Source organism: Terrapene carolina, unplaced genomic scaffold, assembly GCF_002925995.2.
Source record: "Terrapene carolina triunguis isolate 2854851 unplaced genomic scaffold, T_m_triunguis-2.0 Scaffold212, whole genome shotgun sequence".
NCBI lineage: Eukaryota > Metazoa > Chordata > Testudines > Emydidae > Terrapene > Terrapene triunguis.
In genome coordinates this window covers 2,934,060-2,951,264 of record NW_020664563.1, presented here as the reverse complement: position 1 = coordinate 2,951,264, position 17,205 = coordinate 2,934,060, and the positions used below count along the sequence as shown (strand labels likewise).

At 57.0% G+C, this 17,205-nt stretch overlaps 1 protein-coding gene across 1 annotated transcript in view; it reads left to right on the top strand.

The window, feature by feature from the left end:
• LOC112107420 (cysteine-rich protein 2) overlaps nt 1–16,771 on the top strand; it is a 63,204-nt gene extending 46,433 nt beyond the window's left edge. Inside the window, exons 3-8 of the mRNA XM_026656195.1 lie at nt 5,975–6,032; nt 6,773–6,910; nt 10,231–10,299; nt 12,099–12,193; nt 14,053–14,110; nt 14,993–16,771. Coding sequence (XP_026511980.1) covers nt 5,975–6,032; nt 6,773–6,910; nt 10,231–10,299; nt 12,099–12,193; nt 14,053–14,110; nt 14,993–15,060 — 486 coding nt within the window. The 3' untranslated portion in view covers nt 15,061–16,771. The remainder of the gene's footprint in view (nt 1–5,974; nt 6,033–6,772; nt 6,911–10,230; nt 10,300–12,098; nt 12,194–14,052; nt 14,111–14,992) is intronic.
• The last annotated feature ends 434 nt before the right edge of the window (nt 16,772–17,205 follow it).

Below are 17,205 nucleotides of genomic sequence, written 5' to 3'. Positions count from 1 at the left end.
CTCAGCTCCGAGCCTGGAGCGCCCAGTGCAGCGCTGGAGAAGGCGGCTCCCAGACACCTGCCTACGCTCGGGGGCGAGGGGATCCCGGCTCTGACAACACTGTGGAATAGAAATGAGGAGCAACAGTTGGGGCTGTCCGGGCAGGCCCCATAGAGGAAAGTTCTTGATCCCAGCTGTGGCCCGGGGCTCCCGCGGGGAGGACGGACAGGGCTGTCATGGGCCGGGGCTCCCGCGGGGAAGATGGACAGGGCTGTCGTGGGTTGGGGCTCCCGTGGGGAGGACGGACAGGGCCGTCATTGGCCGGGGCTCCCGGGGGGAGGACGGACAGGGCTTTGCTGTTGTGACCTGAGGTGTAATCATTGGATGCGCTCAACATCAGGGAGGATCCTGGGCTAGCTCAGGCTTTTCCCTTTTGCATTGTCCCAAAGCGTGGCGTGCTGGCACCTGTGCATGGCTTGCATTGTCCCAAAGCGTGGCGTGCTGGCACAAGTCCTTCCTGCCCACCTCTTTCGCTCTTGCTTGCTCTTTTGCTGACTGCTCCTCTGTTTAGAAACCCAGGACCCTGCCAGACCTCAAGCAGGACAGCCTGAGCCCAATGAATAAGTCCCCAGGCAGTGAGGGACCCAAGAGCAGCCGCTCCTGCTCTCGGGCTGACCTAGGAATCCTGGTTTCTGGGGGAAGTTCCTGGCTGTTTGGAGTTTGATCTGAACACTGAAATGGGAGGATGGGGGAGCAGGTCCTGTCAGCAATGACATTTGGTTGGTGGTGGGGAGCGCTTGGGGTACAGAGAGCCCAGGGGATGTTTGTGGCTGTCTTTTTATATTACTTTAATCTTTGCTTTTATATACACCGTGACCAAAGCTTGGGGCTGCGGAGTCCTTGATCTGTGTCTCAGTCTCTGGTCCTGGGATTGGGGGAAGAATGCTCCAGTACAGACATGTTCTTCATCCCCCTCCCTAGCGCAGACCCTGCCCATTTCTGGCGCTGCCACGCCTGCACTGCCACCTGGGGCTGGGTGGGGTCGATCACAGCTCCTTGCACCACTGCAGGAGAGGGTGTGGTAGCTGAGGCTTGAGGATGACTGGCAGAGCTGTTAGTGGGGCCCAAGTCTGCAATGGCAGGGGGTGATGCAGTTCAGCATGAGATGTGTTGGTGAGAAGCTGCGGGGGGAGGGAAGAGGGGCTTAGAAATGGGATAGTGAAGTACAGGGGGGATGGTAAAGAGCAGAATGGACCAGCAGGGGGTGCTGCAGGTCAAAGACAGGTATGTTGGGAGTGCGGAGCAGTGCTGGCAGAGCTGGGGTGCCGCACTGACTTCTAGTCAGACTTGTTCATTACTCCGTTTCAGGACATGCTGCAGCAAATAGAACAATTTTTGGGGTGTGAAATGTGTGCAAAATCTCAGTGCATTTAAACCAGCAAAGCAACATGGCACGCAAAGTGTCTTGCACCTCTGCCCCTGCCAGGAAGGCTGAGTGTCCAGTGCCTGGGAAGAGCAGAATGCTTCTGTTGGTGACTCACCCCAGAGGCATGTGCTTTGGTTCTCCAGTGTCCCATCTGGATGGGCCCAGGCCTTCCAGCGAATTCAGCCCCGGGGGATGCATTCCACATTTACTAAGGAGACAGACACATGGCCATTTGACTTCCTTTTTGGTTCTGTGCAGAGCGGTTTGTGCTCAGCATCCCAACCCTTGCAGAACCCAGCTGCCAGAGCCCACAGATACTTTCTCTTTTCTTTGACTCGCTTCCCACTGACTGGTGGGAAACTGCTGCCGGGAGCTGGAATAACATTATCTCCTGCCTGCTGGCTGTCCCAGCCCCTGTCCCCTCCCCTTCCAACCCCCCCAATCAATGGCAGTACACATGGCCCAGTCCTCGTGATAAGGGCATGACATAAGGGGGGAAAACTCTTGCTCCTTATCACTCTGTCCAGAGAGAAAACTGCTTTTCCTCTAAGCAATCAGCCCCTGTTTGATAATGTGAACAGATAACTGCTCTGATGAGGCAAGCACCATAGCAACCGTGCCTGGAGAGGGACCCGAGGGGGGAATGGTATCATGGCCTCCTGGGGATGTTCTCTCTTTGCCTTGCTAGTGAGACTGGGGTGCAGCATGGAGGTGGGGGGAATGAGGGCAGCAGGGGGAGAGTGGCATGTATAAAGGGCTTTATTGATATGATTCGGGGATGGATGTGTTGTGCATGAGTGAGTTATGCATGGTCTCAAATGCAGGCTGATAATACCTTATCCCAGTCCTTACCCCTGCACATGCCGCTATGTTGCAGAAAAGTTATTTAGAAACTTTGAGGAGATTTTTTTGTTTGTTTTAAATGGACTGGCCCCACTCTGCCTTCAAGATCACTGGGAATTGCAGAGATTTGGGGCGGGGTTTTCATTCCATACGTTTTCAAACAGGACTTTTTTTTTTTTTTTAACCTTTGAAATTTTCAGCTGAATCTTTTATTGGTTTTCTTTGTGTTTGTTTCAAAAGAAATGCATTTGGAAAATATCCCACTGTGTGACTAAACTGACCAATCGGAAATTAAAATACCCCAAAATCAATTAAGACAGATGAGCACCAAAAAATGAAGCTATGTTGCGGCTCCACAGGCTGCACAGCAAAGGGTGACCAAATTCAAAACAGAGAGCTGGAGCTATGGACATTCTGCCTGCTGATAATCAGGCCAATTAGTTAGGGGTCTATATACGGATTTAGGTGTCTCGCTTTAAGCACCAAAGCTTGAAAATCTGACCTCTGTTTATATATACAAACTCCCCATCTCCAAGTCTAAAAGTATTATAGTAATAATACAATCTGAACTCCACAGTAGATGGAAATCACTTAAAATAAATGGTCCAGTCTTGCCAGGATGACGCAGTTTGGCTCCCAAGACCTTAAATAATCCCCCAAAATAAGCATATAAACAAGAGAAGTCCAACCCGCAGAATACGTTAAAAGGCAAAATTGTATGTTACCGGATCCTTGTGTCATGTTGCAGAGTTTCAGCTCTGAGAGCCTGTTGAGCTGAACTGCCCGTGGGTTCTGGTGTGCCCTCTCTTTCATGTGGTTATTTTATGGTGTAATTGAATTCTTTTGGGAAATACGTAAACATGAAACCCCCAGAATATTCACTGAAGTGAACACCCGGGGCTGTGTATTTAGAGTGTTAGTTATTGAAATGGATGCTCTGCTCAGCTCTGGATTCAGCTGCATGTAGCCCCGGGGTACCTGAAGGAGGGCACAAGGTGCCAGTGACAGCCCAGTTACATTTGGTTCAGTTAGTGCTTTGTGGCAGGTCTCTGATTCACTGGAGGGGGACTCCACAATTCCAGCACGGGGGGCTGGGCGGGGTGGGCCGAGCCATCTATGGGTCTGTATGGGTTACCAGTGGTGAGTTTGTGTTATGGGTCCCTCTCAGTGTTGATCCACACGGTATATTAGTCTGTAACAGCCCTCAGTGACAGGGGCTTGGTTCTTGAGCTCAAGCTGTAGCCGTTCATGCTTCCAGCTCTGGATTTCTGTGGTTCGGTCCCCCGGTGTGATGACCATCACATGCTCACCGCAGACAGGGGGATGTAAACCTGATAAATCTATCTAGGGCCGTACAAGGTCCCCTCCGTCACCACAGTATCTGAGCACCTCAGTCTTCAATGCGTTTGTCCTCACAACCGCCCGGTGGGGCAGGACAGTGCTGTTATCCCATTGTACAGGTGGGAAACTAAGGCACAAAGTGACTAGCCCAAGGTCATGCAGGGAGTCTGGGGCAGGGCAGGAATTGAACCTGGGTGTCTCGAGTCCCAGGATAGTGCTGTAACTGCTGGGCTATCGGAAAGGAAAGCTGGCGGGCTATTGGTGTTACTCTAGATCAGGGGTGGGCAAACTTTTTGGCCTGAGGGCCACATCTGGGTATGGAAATTGTACAGTAACTCCTCACTTAGTCGTCCCGGTTAACGTTGTTTCGTTGTTACGTTGCTGATCAATTAGGGAACATGCTCGTTTAAAGTTGTACAATGCTCCCGTCTAACGTCGTTTGGCAGCCGCCTGCTTTGTCTATTGCTTGCAGGAAGAGCAGCCCGTTGCAGCTAGCTGGTGGGGGCTTGGAACCAGGGTGGACCGGCAGCCCCCCATCAGCTCCCCCTATCAGCTCCCCGCTCCCCTAAATTCCCTGTGAGGCAGCTGCCCAGCAGGCTAGCAATTGCAGCTGTCCCTCCTCCCACTGCAATGTGCTGCTCCTGCCCTCTGCCTTGGAGCTGCTCCCCGAGACTCCTGCTTGCTGTGCAGGGGGGAGGGAAGGAAGAGGGGGGCTAATGTCAGGGGTCCCCCTCCACCCTGCTCCTGCACCCCACTTACCTCAGCTTCCATAGAGCAGGGGGGACACACCAGGGCTCAGGACGGAGGGAGCTTGCAGCAGCTGCGGTCTCAGCAAGCTGATCTAATTAACAAGGCAGTGTACTTAAAGGGGAAATGTGCATATCTGTCGGTGTGTGTGTCTGTCTGTGATGTCTCCCCTCCCTCCATTCCTGCTGCCTTGCAGAGTGAGAGAGTTAACCCTTGAGGGCTCAGCCAATTGCTAGTTCATCATTTAGCAATAAAGGAAATATCCCACCCTCTGACTCCTCCACCTCAACCAAGCTTCACAGTCATCATCACTGTGCACCAGTATTAAATTGTTTAAAACTTATACTCTCTATGTGTGTGTGTGTGTGTGTGTGTGTATGTACAGCACTTTTGTCTGGTGAAAAAAATTTCCCTGGAACCTAACTCCCTCATTTACATTAATTCTTATGGAGAAATTGGATTCGCTTAACATCGTTTCGCTTAAAGTCGCATTTTTCAGGAACATAACTACAATGTTAAGTGAGGAGTTACTGTATGGCGGGCCATGAATGCTCACGAAATTGGGGTTGGGGCGCAGGAGGGAGTGAGGGCTCTGGTTGGTGGTGCGGACTCTGGGGTGGGGCCAGAAAGGAGGAGTTCAGAGTGTGGGAGGGGGCTCTGGCTGAGGCAAGGTCCTGGAGTGCAGGAGGGTGAGGGCTCCGGCTGGGGGTGGGGCTGGGGTTGAGCGGTTTGGGGTGCAGAAGGGTGCTCCGGTCTGGGATCAAGGGGTTCGGAGGGTGGGAGAGGGATCAGGGCTGGGGCAGTGGATTGGGACGGGGGGGCGCTCAGGGGTGCAGGCTCCGGGTGGCGCTTACCTCAAGCAGCTCCCGGAAGCAGCGGCATGTCCCCCCTCCGGGTCCTACACGGAGGCGCGGCCAAGCGGCTCAGCGCACTGCCCCATCCACAGGTGCCGCCCCTATTGGCCACAGTTCCCGGCCAATGGGTTGCGGGGGGCGGCACTTTGGGCGGGGGCAGCGAGTGAAGCCCCCTGGCTGCCTCTAAACATAGGAGCCGGAGAGGGGACATGCCACTGCTTCCCGGAGCTGTGCGGAGCTGAGGCAGGCACGGGTGGAGCAGCTGCCAACCCCGCTCCTCGGCTGGTGCACAGGAGTGGGACAAGCCCCAGACCCTGCTCCCCAGCAGGAGCTCGAGGGCCGGATTAAATCGACTGGCAGGCTGGATGTGGCCCGCGGGCCGCTGTTTGCCCACCCCTGCTCTAGCTGAAGCTAATGGTGGGCAATGGGAGGTGTTCTTGGGCAGGGCTGGAGGTCTTTTGTGAGGAACATTGTACATAAGAGAGAGAGTGCAGTACCTCTTGCTGTGAAGTTCCTCCCCTTTCCCAGAATGCTCTTCCTCTCTATATAAACTGTTTGACTGTTATGTGTAACAGAACTCCCTCAATGTTGGTCTACAAATTCATTCCCTTTTTGTCTCTTTGTGTATATTTTACAGACACTTAAGGAATGTAAGCTCCCGCCTCTCAGTAATGCCTGATATGGCAGCTAGTATGTTCCGGGGTTTGGTGTCTGGCACTAGAGATGCCAGGGGGAAAGCCCCTGCTAACCTCCATTCCTAATGCCCCTTCTCTCTCTCCCTCAGCATGACGGGAAGCCCTTCTGCCACAAGCCATGCTATGCAACATTGTTTGGACCAAAAGGTACGTATGCCTCCTGGCCAGCCTCCCCTTCATATGAGAAATGGACGCCCAGAGGCAGAAAGATGAATGCTGCCCATTTTCAGGGCTGCAGTGATTCACGCAGCTATTCAGAGTACTTGTCCTATCCTAGGTTTTAACAGGGGAGTTTAGGGCCCTGACAACTGCCCCAGACTCAGAGCAGCACAGGCCAAAGCTGTGTGAGGGATTCTTCCAGGGGAATCCAAAGAGCCACCATCTCAGCGCTTCACAGCCCCAAACCCCACACTGAGCGGCTCCAGATCAGCAGTGAGTTCAGAGGAACTTGCTCTTCACAGAGCTGGAGGTTAGATGTTTCAGGGAAAAAGTCACGACAGCTCCCCTGCAAACCACAGGAAGGGCTGGTCACTCAGACAGCATCGCCTCCCAGGAGGTAAAATAGTCCCAGGAGAGAGCCACATGGGGCAGAGCTGTGGTGGTGACTAACTCCAGCTCGTGGACGGGAGAGGGGCCAGGAGGCCATTTGTAGTGTGCTGCAGACATGGCCCTTTCCCAGCTGTACATCTTGGGGAAGGTGCAGTGAGACGACGTGTCTCTGGGCCAGCAGAACAGGAGTCCTGGAGAGACTGGCGGCTCCAGCTGGAGCTGGGAGTGCAGGCTGGCCAAGGCTTGCCTTTCGTAATGGCCCTGTTCCCTGGGAGAGGAGGAAAGCCCACAGGGCGTCTTGGATCCAACAGCCTCAAACACTGATGCTCCCATTGCAGGTGTGAATATTGGTGGAGCTGGCTCCTATATCTATGAGAAGCCTCAGATGGAAGAGCAGCCGGCTCTGAGGCCCATTGAGCATGTTTCGAAGGTAGAAGAGAAGAAAGTCAGTGGTCCACCGAAGGGGCCCAGCAGAGGTGAGTGCCGAAGGGGGCAAGAGGCTGGAAAGCCAGCATGGCTCTGCGCTCTGCTGTGAGAACCCTGCCAGCTGACCGGGGAACTCCGGCAAGGGGGGCAGATGAGGCAAGGGAGGGCCGGGTGGGGGCAGTAGCTAAGACTTCATGGCCCTTGTTCAGACCTGCACTTGGTGCCACTAGCTGCTGCGTAGCCAGGGACTTAGTGCAATGGCAGCGAAGCTCGGCTGTGAGTGGAATGAGGCACTGATGCGATTCTGGGTGCTCCCTCTGCTTTGCATGTACTTATTGGAATGACCACTAGGGGGCGTCCATAGCACACAGTGCACATGTCACTGTGGGACTCTCCAGAAGGACCCTGTCACTCCAGATAGGAGCTGCTACAGCCTGCATTCAGGTAGATGTGGGTCCACACCATGGCCTGGATGATGGTACGGTGGGCCTGATTGTGCTCTGGTGGTGGTCTTTCCAGAGACTAGCCCATATGTCCCCGCTGACCCGACCCCCAAGGGCTGGGTCTAGGGTGACCAGATCACCCAGGTCAAATATCGGGACGCGGGGGGCGGAGCAAAAAAAAAAAAAGGCGGCAGAGCAAAAAAACAACCCCCCCCCCCCTTCCTTCTCCCTCCGCAAGCGCTGGAGGGAGGCCCTGGAGACGCAGGGGAGCACGGGGCCGGGGTGAGTGAGAGTCCGGCCTGGCCCCGAGCACTGGCAGGATTCAGTCGGGCGGTACCTGGAGGGGGAGTAAGGGGGCGGCCCGCGGGGCCAGGCGGCAGCTGTTCTCCCCACCTGGGCAGCGGGACTCGGGAGCAGCCGCTGCTGCAGCTCCTAGTGCCGCGGCTGGAGGAAGCGGCCATGGCGCTCGGCGGCTGCGGCTCTGGCGCCCGGACCCGAAACCCCCGAGCCCGGGCCTGTTGCGGGGACCCAGCAGCGCGCACGCTGCGCCCAGCCCCTGGCCAGTTGCGTCTGGGCTGCTGCCCAGCTGGTACAATCCCGCGGGCGGCCCCGGAGTGGGGGCAGCAGGCCCCAGCCCCCCTGTCCTGCTCAGGTCCCACAGGGAAACGAACGGGGCTGGGCTGCCGATGCCTCTGCCCCAGGGCCGCTGCAGGATTGCACCAGCTGGGCAGCCAGCCCAGACGCGACTGGCCAGGGGCTGGGCGCCCGCAGCGTGCGCGCTGCTGGGTCCCCGCAACAGGCCCGGGCTCAGGGAGTTTGGGCGCCAGAGCCGCAGCCGCCGAGCGCCATGGCCGCTTCCTCCCCCCGCGGCAGTAGGAGCTGCAGCAGCGGCTGCTCCCGAGTCCCACTGTCCAGGTGGGGAGAACAGCCGCTGCCACCTGGCCCCGTGGGCCGCCCCCCTACTCTCCCTCCAGGTACCGCCTGACTGAGTCCTGCCTGCGCTCGGCGCCAGGCCGGACTCTCACTCACCCCGGCCCTGCGCTCCCCCTGCATCTCCAGCGCTTGTGGAGGGAAGAGGAATGGCGTGCTTGGGGAAGAGGTGGGGATTTGGGGAGGGAGCCAATGGGGGAAGGAGGGAGCGGAGTCGGGGAGGGGGGGGGCGCGAGCCCTTCCGGGCTCTGGAGCCTTTGCTTGTTTGTCCAGTGTCCCGACCTAACATTGGTCGGGACGCAGGACAAACAAGCAGATATCGGGACGTCTGGTCACCCTAGCTGGGTCAGTGCTATAGTAGGGGGTTGAGCAGGTTTGAGCCCAGGGAGCATGTGTGTCCTCGCTGGCCTTGCTGAGCTGCTGAAAGAGCCCTTGCAGGATTGCCCTGTGTCCGTGCTAGCCCTGTTGGAAGCTGTTTCCGATGCGGTGCCCTTTGGGTACCTACCCCACAGTTCCTGGCAAAGCTCCCAGAAGCAGTGTGTTCTGGGGTAGCTCAGAAGGCACTAAGGGATAGTAACAGCAGGACTGTTAGAACTATATCAGCTTGTCCAGGTCCAGACTGGCATCAAACCAGTTCAGAGTGAAACCCCTTAGAGTGAGCTGGCTCATAGACCTGCTGAGAGCTCGTCTGCTCTGGCTGCTGCTGAGATGCTTATAAAGCAAATGTGACAAAGTCGTCGCATGGGGGTAGCCTGGCTGTTGCCAGTGAATATCCCCAGTGTGGATTCACACACCCTTGGCCTGCCTGCCAGCTCTGAAAGCTAAAGTGCGTCACTGGGTTTGCTCCCGCAGAATTCTCCCAGGTGCCCTTGAAGGCCTATGTCTTCACTGCACCGTAACTCAAGCTTCATCCACGTGCACAAACCCTTAACCTGAGTGTAGTGGGGCTTGAACTCTAAGTGGCTAGCCCCTTGGGGGTACGGGCTGCTGCTTGCATTAGTGCAGCTCATCAGCTGCTAACCTGATGCTGTGTGTCACTTGAATGTTGTTTCCCAGGGTGGCTTCTCTCGCTCAGTCTAACTGCAGTGAAGACGTACCCTCGGGGATTAAAGAGCATTGTGAGGAGCTCCTGCCTGAATTTTCTCACCCTCTGCCCTTGTTGTGCATCTGCCCCTCCACATCTTTCACCAGCCCTAGGTCTTTCTCCCCTCTCACGCTGCCCTGGCTGTCTCTCTCCCCAGCATCCCTAGCTGTGCATCTCCCATGCTGCAGCCCCCCCTTGTTAGCCCTGAGGGTGTTATCTCCATGTTCCACCCAACCTAATCTGCTTAACAGAAATGACCATGACCGTATGCTATTTGCAACAGAGCCGTCACTCAGTCACCGATGAGCTACCTCCCCCACCCCACCTTCAAAAGCAAATAATGACATGCGCCAATGGGCTGTGATCTCGTCTGGTGGAGGATGCAGGGCAGAAGGAAGGGCACTGTTTAATGCAGGCCCTACACTCATTAAAGAGACTGGGGACAGATCTACACTTAAAACGCTGCAGCGAAGATGCTACTACACCAATGGGAGCACGTCTCCCATCAGCGTAGTTAATCCACCTCCGTGAGAGGCGATAGCTCTGTCAACGGGAGAAGCTCTGCAGTCGATCTAGCACTGTCTACACCACATGTTAAGTTGGTATAATTGCAGCGCTCCTGGGGTGTGGATTTTTCACAACCCTGAGCGACGTAGTTACACCAGTGTACATTTAAAGCGTAGATCTGGCCTGGCTCTGATCTTTAATGGTAGCTTTAGCCTGTTGATTCTGCAGCGAATGAAAGCCCCCTTTTAAAGGCACGGTTCATTGTTGATTGCCAGCTGGAGATGGTGAGCTCTGAATGTAGCTGGAGAGAGGGCCCACGGGTGGTGCAGTAGCACTGGGGTGTGTGGGGGGGTCCACGTAGCTGATTTCTTTAGGATCCTAAAGAAACTCTTCTCCTGTCTTTCAGCCTCCAGTGTCACCACCTTCACCGGGGAGCCCAACATGTGCCCGCGCTGCGGCAAAAAAGTCTACTTTGGTAAGGACCGGGGCAGGCTGGCTCCCTCAGTGTTCCCTGCTTATGCCCCAGGGTCACTTGTTTGTACTGTGAGACGTTCCTAACAGAGATCAGGGCTAGGTGCTGCACATACACATAGGAAGAGAGAGGCCTTGCCCCACAGCACTTAGACTCGGTGGAAATGGCCAACAAAGAATTACTAGCCCTGTTTTACTGCTGGGAAGCTGAGGCCCAGAGAGGTTATGTGACCTGCCCAAGGTCGCATTCCAGCAGTGGAATCCAGGTCACTGGACTGAGACTTGGGAGCCTTAACCATAAGGCAGTCCTTCCTCTGCGGGAGGGTTTCAGCTGCTGATATGGGGAGCCTGGAGGATGTGACTGCTTCAGTGGAGGGGGTTGTGAGGCCTTTGGGGAGGAGGTATCTGGGAGGCTAAGTGTGGGTGAGTCTAAATTGGTTTAAAATCACATTTTTAGCTACATCGATAAAACGCTCTAGGTAGAGGAACAGACTGTACAGGTAGTAACATGTTTACCTTCTAAATGGAATTGCACCACAACTAACAATAGGCATGTCTCCAACACACGTGCTCATACAGTCTCCCACGCAGAATTTGTAAGGCTGTTTGTAACAGTGCCATCTCATGACTTCCACTAATGTTACAAAGGTTTGGGCCACATTCTCTGAAGTCAGTGACATTCTGCCAACAGGGAATTTGGCTCTTTTGTTGCCTAGGTTAGTATTTACATGGTTCCCGGGAGGCGCTGGAGCTGTCACCTCCGAGGGCTGAATAGAGTACCAGGGGAGGCTGATTTTACCCCTTTGCTGCTGCTGTGGTTGGGTAGGAGACAGCTTTCATTAAGTCTCAGTAACACGCTCAGCAGCATGTCAGGGTATGGGTGCAGCTGACTCCCTCAAGGAAGAAGGAAAAGACCCTTCAGTAAAGGCCTAAGCTGTTCTTTGCAAAGGTTTCATGGGATGCTGGCAACACGTCAGCTCTCCAAGAGCAAAGCCTGCCCATGGAGAAGGTGTTGTGCGGACCCTCTCCACTGGAGGCCTGGTTCAAGAGCAGTCTGGCCCAGCCGTCACACTACTGCCAGCAGGTTTCCCTCTTGGCCATAGGCGCCGACTCCGTGGGTGCTCTGGGGCTGGAGCACCCATGGGGAAAAATTGGTGGGTGCTCTGCACCCACCGGCAGCTCCCCGCCCCAACTCGCCTCTGCCTCCTCCCCTGAGCACGCTGCCGGGTCCTGCTTCTCCCCCCTTCCAACAGCAAGCCTGGGAGGGAGGGGGGAGAGGGGGAACGCGGTGCCCTTGAGGGAGGAGGCGGGGCCAGGGCAGGGATTTGGGGAGGGGTTCAATAGGGGCAGGGAGGGGCGGAGTTGGGGCGGGGACTTTGGGGCAGGGGTGGAGTTGGGGCGGGGGTGGGGCCAGGGGGGCATGAGCACCGACTGGCACCAAAAAAAGTTGGCGTCTGTGCTCTTGGCTTGACCTAGACACGGGCTCTTTGGGCAGCAGGGCTAGGGGGTAGGAGCCTGGTAGCTGTGGGAGCTGTGTGTGAGCACTGAGGCTCTCTTGCCCCATGGCTAAGAAGGGGCAGTTCTCAGGTGAATGCTCCCCTAGTGTGGCCAACTGGGACATCTGCAAGATTTCCCACAATCCCTTGGGCGCCCCATCGGGGTGGTCTCAGCCTGCCTGTAGCTGTGCGGGTTGCTGCCAGGGGGCGAGCTCATGCTGTGGAAGCCCCGGCTCAGACATATTCACGCCAAGGCAGGGAATGAAGAGCTCCCACTGGAATATGTCCCTTCTTGTCTATGCTCCAGCTGAGAAGGTGACTTCACTGGGGAAGGACTGGCACCGCCCCTGCCTGCGCTGCGAGCGCTGCGGCAAGACTCTGACCCCTGGCGGCCACGCAGAGGTAAGGACTGAGCACATGCTGTGATCTGTTTGCCCCATGTGTGCTCTGGTGCAGGCTTTCGCCGCAACCACCTCCCTCCCCTCACACCTCCGCAGGAGACTCACACTGGTGCATGTGCATGTTCAAGCTAGCGAGGGATGGGGTTAGACCTCAGGACTGGATATTTCATTCCCCTACCCCTCTCCCGATTGCTGTCTTTGCAGCAGTAATGGCCCGTACCCCAGGGGGCAGTGTCTGGAGTTAGGCCGCACCCAGCTGTGATCCTGGGAGACCTGGTGTGACCCACATGATAAAGCTGATCACCCAGACAAGAGAAAGGGATATGTTGCGGGAGCTGGCCTCAGCTCTGGAGCAGAGTCCTTGCACCCCTGGCTAGCATCCCATCTGACCCTCCCACCTTATTTCACACACCTGCTTCTCAGCTGGGCACTGCCTCCTGCTTCTCACCCAGCTTGGCCAATGGCTTTTCCGCCTGTGACCTCTTCCCCGGTCCTTGGTGCTCACTGCCCGTGCCTGGGGATCACCAGGGACTGCAGTGGCCACGGACCCCCAAGACAGAGTTAGTCATCTGAGCGCACTCTGGCTGGCTAATTGTCTGGTGGTTTGGGGACTCCAGGTGGCAGACCCAGGCCAGTAGCCAGAATCGTGTATGCCAACAGCCAGGCCTGGGCTCGTGCGGTGTAAAGGGATAAAAGCTGTACTGTAGCGGGTCCGTTCCCCCAGAGCTGATCTGTCGCGGCGTCTCCCATGCGCTAGGTGTGGTGAGAGTGGAGTGCTGGGCTACTGGGAGCAGTCCTGGGCCTCTGGTGGCCGGAAGGCTTTTACCTCTGCCTCCCCATTGTTGCTGAGGAAGATGGGGAACTTCAGACTCCAATCACTGTCTGCATCCAGACTCCAATCACCGCTGCAGGCCCTTCCACCCCTGACTGCTCCTGCTCTGACAGGTCCAAGGCCTTGGCCTCTCTCCTGGGAGGATGCCGCAGTCAGGCAGCATTTCTGGCCCTGCAGCATTGGAGGGGAGGGCTGCACAAAGGGCATGGCCTGTGTTGGACAGACACCTGTGTGCAGTGGGTAGACAGTGCTCACGGCCTGCATGGCCATGTGGCAGCGGCTGCAGCAGGGGCAGGGCAGAGCCCCATGATGTTCTGATCCCCCCCCCCCCCCCCATCCCAGGGATGGTCTCACAGGAATAGCTGCACCCTGTAATCTCATCCCGGGGCTGGGGAGCACTCCCCACATTTGTGAGCTGAGCACCTCTCCTGCCATCGCGTGCTCCAGCAATCCCAGGCGTGCCCACCAGAGGACAGACTGGATTTAAATGGAAAGCTGGGGCTGTTGGCTGGGGCAGCCCTGGCGGCTGGGGCCAGCCCTGGCTGCTGGAAGGCGAATGCGGACACGTGGGGGAGGTTCCCATTGCTCAGCGCTGCTGGACCGCTCGCAGCACAAAGGCTCTGTGGCTCCAAGCGATGCAGGACATCAGTGAGATGGAGTGTGTGCTCTGTGCTCCAGGTGTGAGGGACTGTCTGTGCCATGGAGGGCGGGTTCCAGGGGCAGAGCGAGTGCTGCACTAGCAGGGAGACAGCAGCCCAGGCCTGGGGGCATTGGCGGAGCTGTCGGGGGGTCAGGGTTGTAGTAGCAAACCAGCCCCATGGGGAGCTTCAGGGCAATGCAAATTGAATGATGTCTCTCCAGGAGCCCCGTGCAGTTGGGGTGGGATGCTGGGGAGCCCCCCCCAATGCGCTGCCGTGGCAGGGCTGTGCCCCGGGGAAGGGCATGGGTGAGTGGCCATCTGCATCGTGTTCTTCTGCATCTCTTGGGTTGGGTGGCACTGACGTGTGTCTTGCTTTGCCCCCTCACAGCACGACGAGCAGCCGTACTGCCACAAGCCCTGCTACGGGATCCTCTTTGGGCCAAAGGGTGAGTGTGCTGCACAGAACCGGAGCTGCTGGAGGAAGGGCAGGAAGTGTCCAGAGGCCAGAATGGAGGGTGGGGGAATGGGTTTTCCTCAATGAATCCCTAAGGAGAGGGGTAGGTGGGAGTGTAGGGAGAGGGAGGGGGCCATGGGGCACCTGTCAGCAGTGACTGGGCACGCTGCCTCTGCAGGATATTCTCCCATCCCCCCGGCTGGCCGTGCCGTGTATCGGTTTCTAGGACCCCGCAGCAGATAGCCCAGGGGGGTACGTCGGGTGCCCCGGCACATCCAATACACCCAGAGGCTCCAGGAGGGAGGGCAGCCCTTTGCTAACTGCGCTACAGCCTTTGCCCAGGACGGGGAAGTGTTGTGGGGCCCACACATGAAACCCGAGGCTTGCTGCGTTTTGGAACCCAGCCAGCAGAACACAGATTGAGCACAGTCCCCTAGCTCCCTCTAGGGGCCAGGGCCAGGGGGTGCATGGGGCTCAGCTGGGCAAGGATCCTCTGGCAACTTGGCGAGGGCCCTTATGCAAAAGTTTCACCTACTGCTCAGCCCCCACTTCTCCATTGGCCCTTCCTGACTATCTGCTCCCCCCTTGGGTTCCCTATGCTCCCAGCCTGTGGAGCGGTGATGGGGCGTGGTTCCCTAATGTAGGAGGGCAGGCTGCTTGCACTACTGGATCCCAGGCAGGGATGGCCAGGCTCTTGGCCTTCCACTCACCTTCCTTCCCTTTTCTGACCTTCCCCATCCATTTGTCCCCGGCCTCCACGGCCGTATTGGCTGGGGCTCTGCGCAGCCCCCAGGCTAAGGGGAGGTATCTGCGCTCAGCACCCTGCCTGGCTGTCCTGGCCCTGCCCTTACGTGTGGCTCTTTCTCTGTTGCAGGAGTGAACACTGGAGCTGTTGGAAGTTACATCTACGATAAAGACCCCGAAGCAAAGGACCAGCCCTAAGGAGCTCGCTGCCTCCCTCCTGCCCGCCCGCCCGACACAGGCCACTCTCACTGCTCCCTCTTTCCTCAGCTCCCCTCTGTAGAAGTAGCTTAGCTCCAGGACGGCTAAGCCGTGCGCTGGAGCAACCCTGAGCCTGGCTGGCCACAGAGCTGTGCTCCCTGCTGTTTGTATTCTGGGCGGGGCAGTCCCGCCCTCTGGATTTTATAATATAATATAAGCTTTGATGTTAAAAACAGAAGTAGAAAGTGTCTCTGGTTGCTCCCAATGTGCCTGACTCTCCTGAGCTCTCCCATGGGGTTCCTTATCCCTCAGGCCCTCAGCCCCCTGCCAGCCATGGGATGGAGGCTTCCTGGGCATGACTGGAATGCACTTGGCATTGCAGTTCATGGTAGCCCTGTCCAAGCGAGCCCGTCGGCAAGCCCTGGATGATGTGCAGCCAGTGCAGGCTCCTGCTGCGCTGCAGGCTGGGACAAGCTCAGTCCCAGATCATCCATATCTAACAGCAGCTCCTTTCACCGCTGTGGTTCCAGTCGCAAGCAGGAGGACAGAGCTCGCTCCCCCAACCCCCCGGTAACATGGGATGGGGTGGGGGCGGGGAGAGCGTGGGTCCCCCAGGCTGGGTGCAGGGAGGAGTCACGTGGGGGGATGTCACGTGGGGAGATCACATGCCCCCTTTAGCTGGTGCCCCCCTTTGTGTCCCTCCCATGAGTCGCCCAGCCTTGAGGAAATGGTCCCATGGCCTGCCAGCCCTCCAGCTGGGTCTGCCCAGTGGCTGCTGGCATTCTGGGGAGGCCAATCAGGAACAGATGGCCCACTGGCTGTGTAGGACGGCAGTCTTGCACCTCAGAAACGGTTGTGTTAAGTGTGGGAGTCATTGCTTAAGCAGGTGTTCTCTTCAAGCCCAGGGAGAACGCTTTGGGCTCCATTGTGCCCTCAGTCTGCGAGCTCTGTGCACACACCATGTAGTTGCTCTCCTGCTCGTGTCCTTGCCTGGAGCAATGGGCGGAGCCCAGGCGCAGCTTCCTAGCTATTGGTGGGTTACGAGGCCATATGGCCTATATTCCTTTCAGTCCTGCTGTAGGTGACCACGCCGGCCTGCTGATGATGAGCATGGGCGGCCCATTTCTGGCATCCTTGCGCTCTGCTGTGTTGCTCAGGGCTAGCGCTTCCTTGGCCCTGAATCCCACCCGCCCGCCTTGTTCTCTGCAGCAGGTGGCAGAATTGGGAGCTTGGACTCTGGGAACAGCTGGGATGTACATGTGTGATGCCAGCCCCTGGTATGTAGACTGCATGCCCATTCCCAACAGCTGGGAGCAACTTAGTGCACTCTCGGGGCTGCCTAAACAGCTGCTTCTCCGCACTGTGCTGCAAGGAGAGGTCAATCCGTGTGATCCCAAATGTGTTCGCCGGGGTGCTGAGGGTGCTGCTGTAGGTGCACATGTACCCCAGCCTGCACCCCCAGTAACACTGAACTTCACAGTGCGCTGCATCCAGGACCATGGGAGGGTCCCTGTGACATGGGCCCTGCAGATAAATGCTAGGGTCTGAGTCCATGGCCCTAGCCTGTGTGGGAGGAGGGAGCGCAGGTCCGTTGTCTGTGCCATACAGCACACTATGGCCCTGGTGAGGGAATGGGCTGGGAGGGTCTGGTGGGAGAGTCAGGGGTGTTGGGACAATGGCTGGAAGTCGGCTGAGTGGTGTGAAGTGTGCAAGGCTCCTGCCTTCGCCCGCTCGGAGGAGACAGTTTGTTGTGTATGTGTTTTTAGTCTATTTATAAGCGGATAGAAATGTGCTTTCTGCTTCGGTGAATGGTGTGCACTCCCCAGGTCACCCCCCAGATCACCACACTGGCCATTCACACTGACCCCCTAAGAGGGAATTGGGAGCAAACCTACGGAGCTTGCGCTCTGCCTCCAGCCTGGCCTGTCGCCCTAGGCTAATGTAACCTGCAGGGCCAGCTGCCGTGCTCCCACCAGGTACAGGCCAACCAGAATGCACCTGAAACAAGCCAGCAAAACTGATTTCCTGTTATTATTGCTGACAATAAAAGTTTTGAACAACAAGTGGCATGGTCTGACTATGTGGGGGATGTGGTCCTTGCTGTCTGTCACCCAGGTTTATCACATATCCCGCTCTGATGAGTTA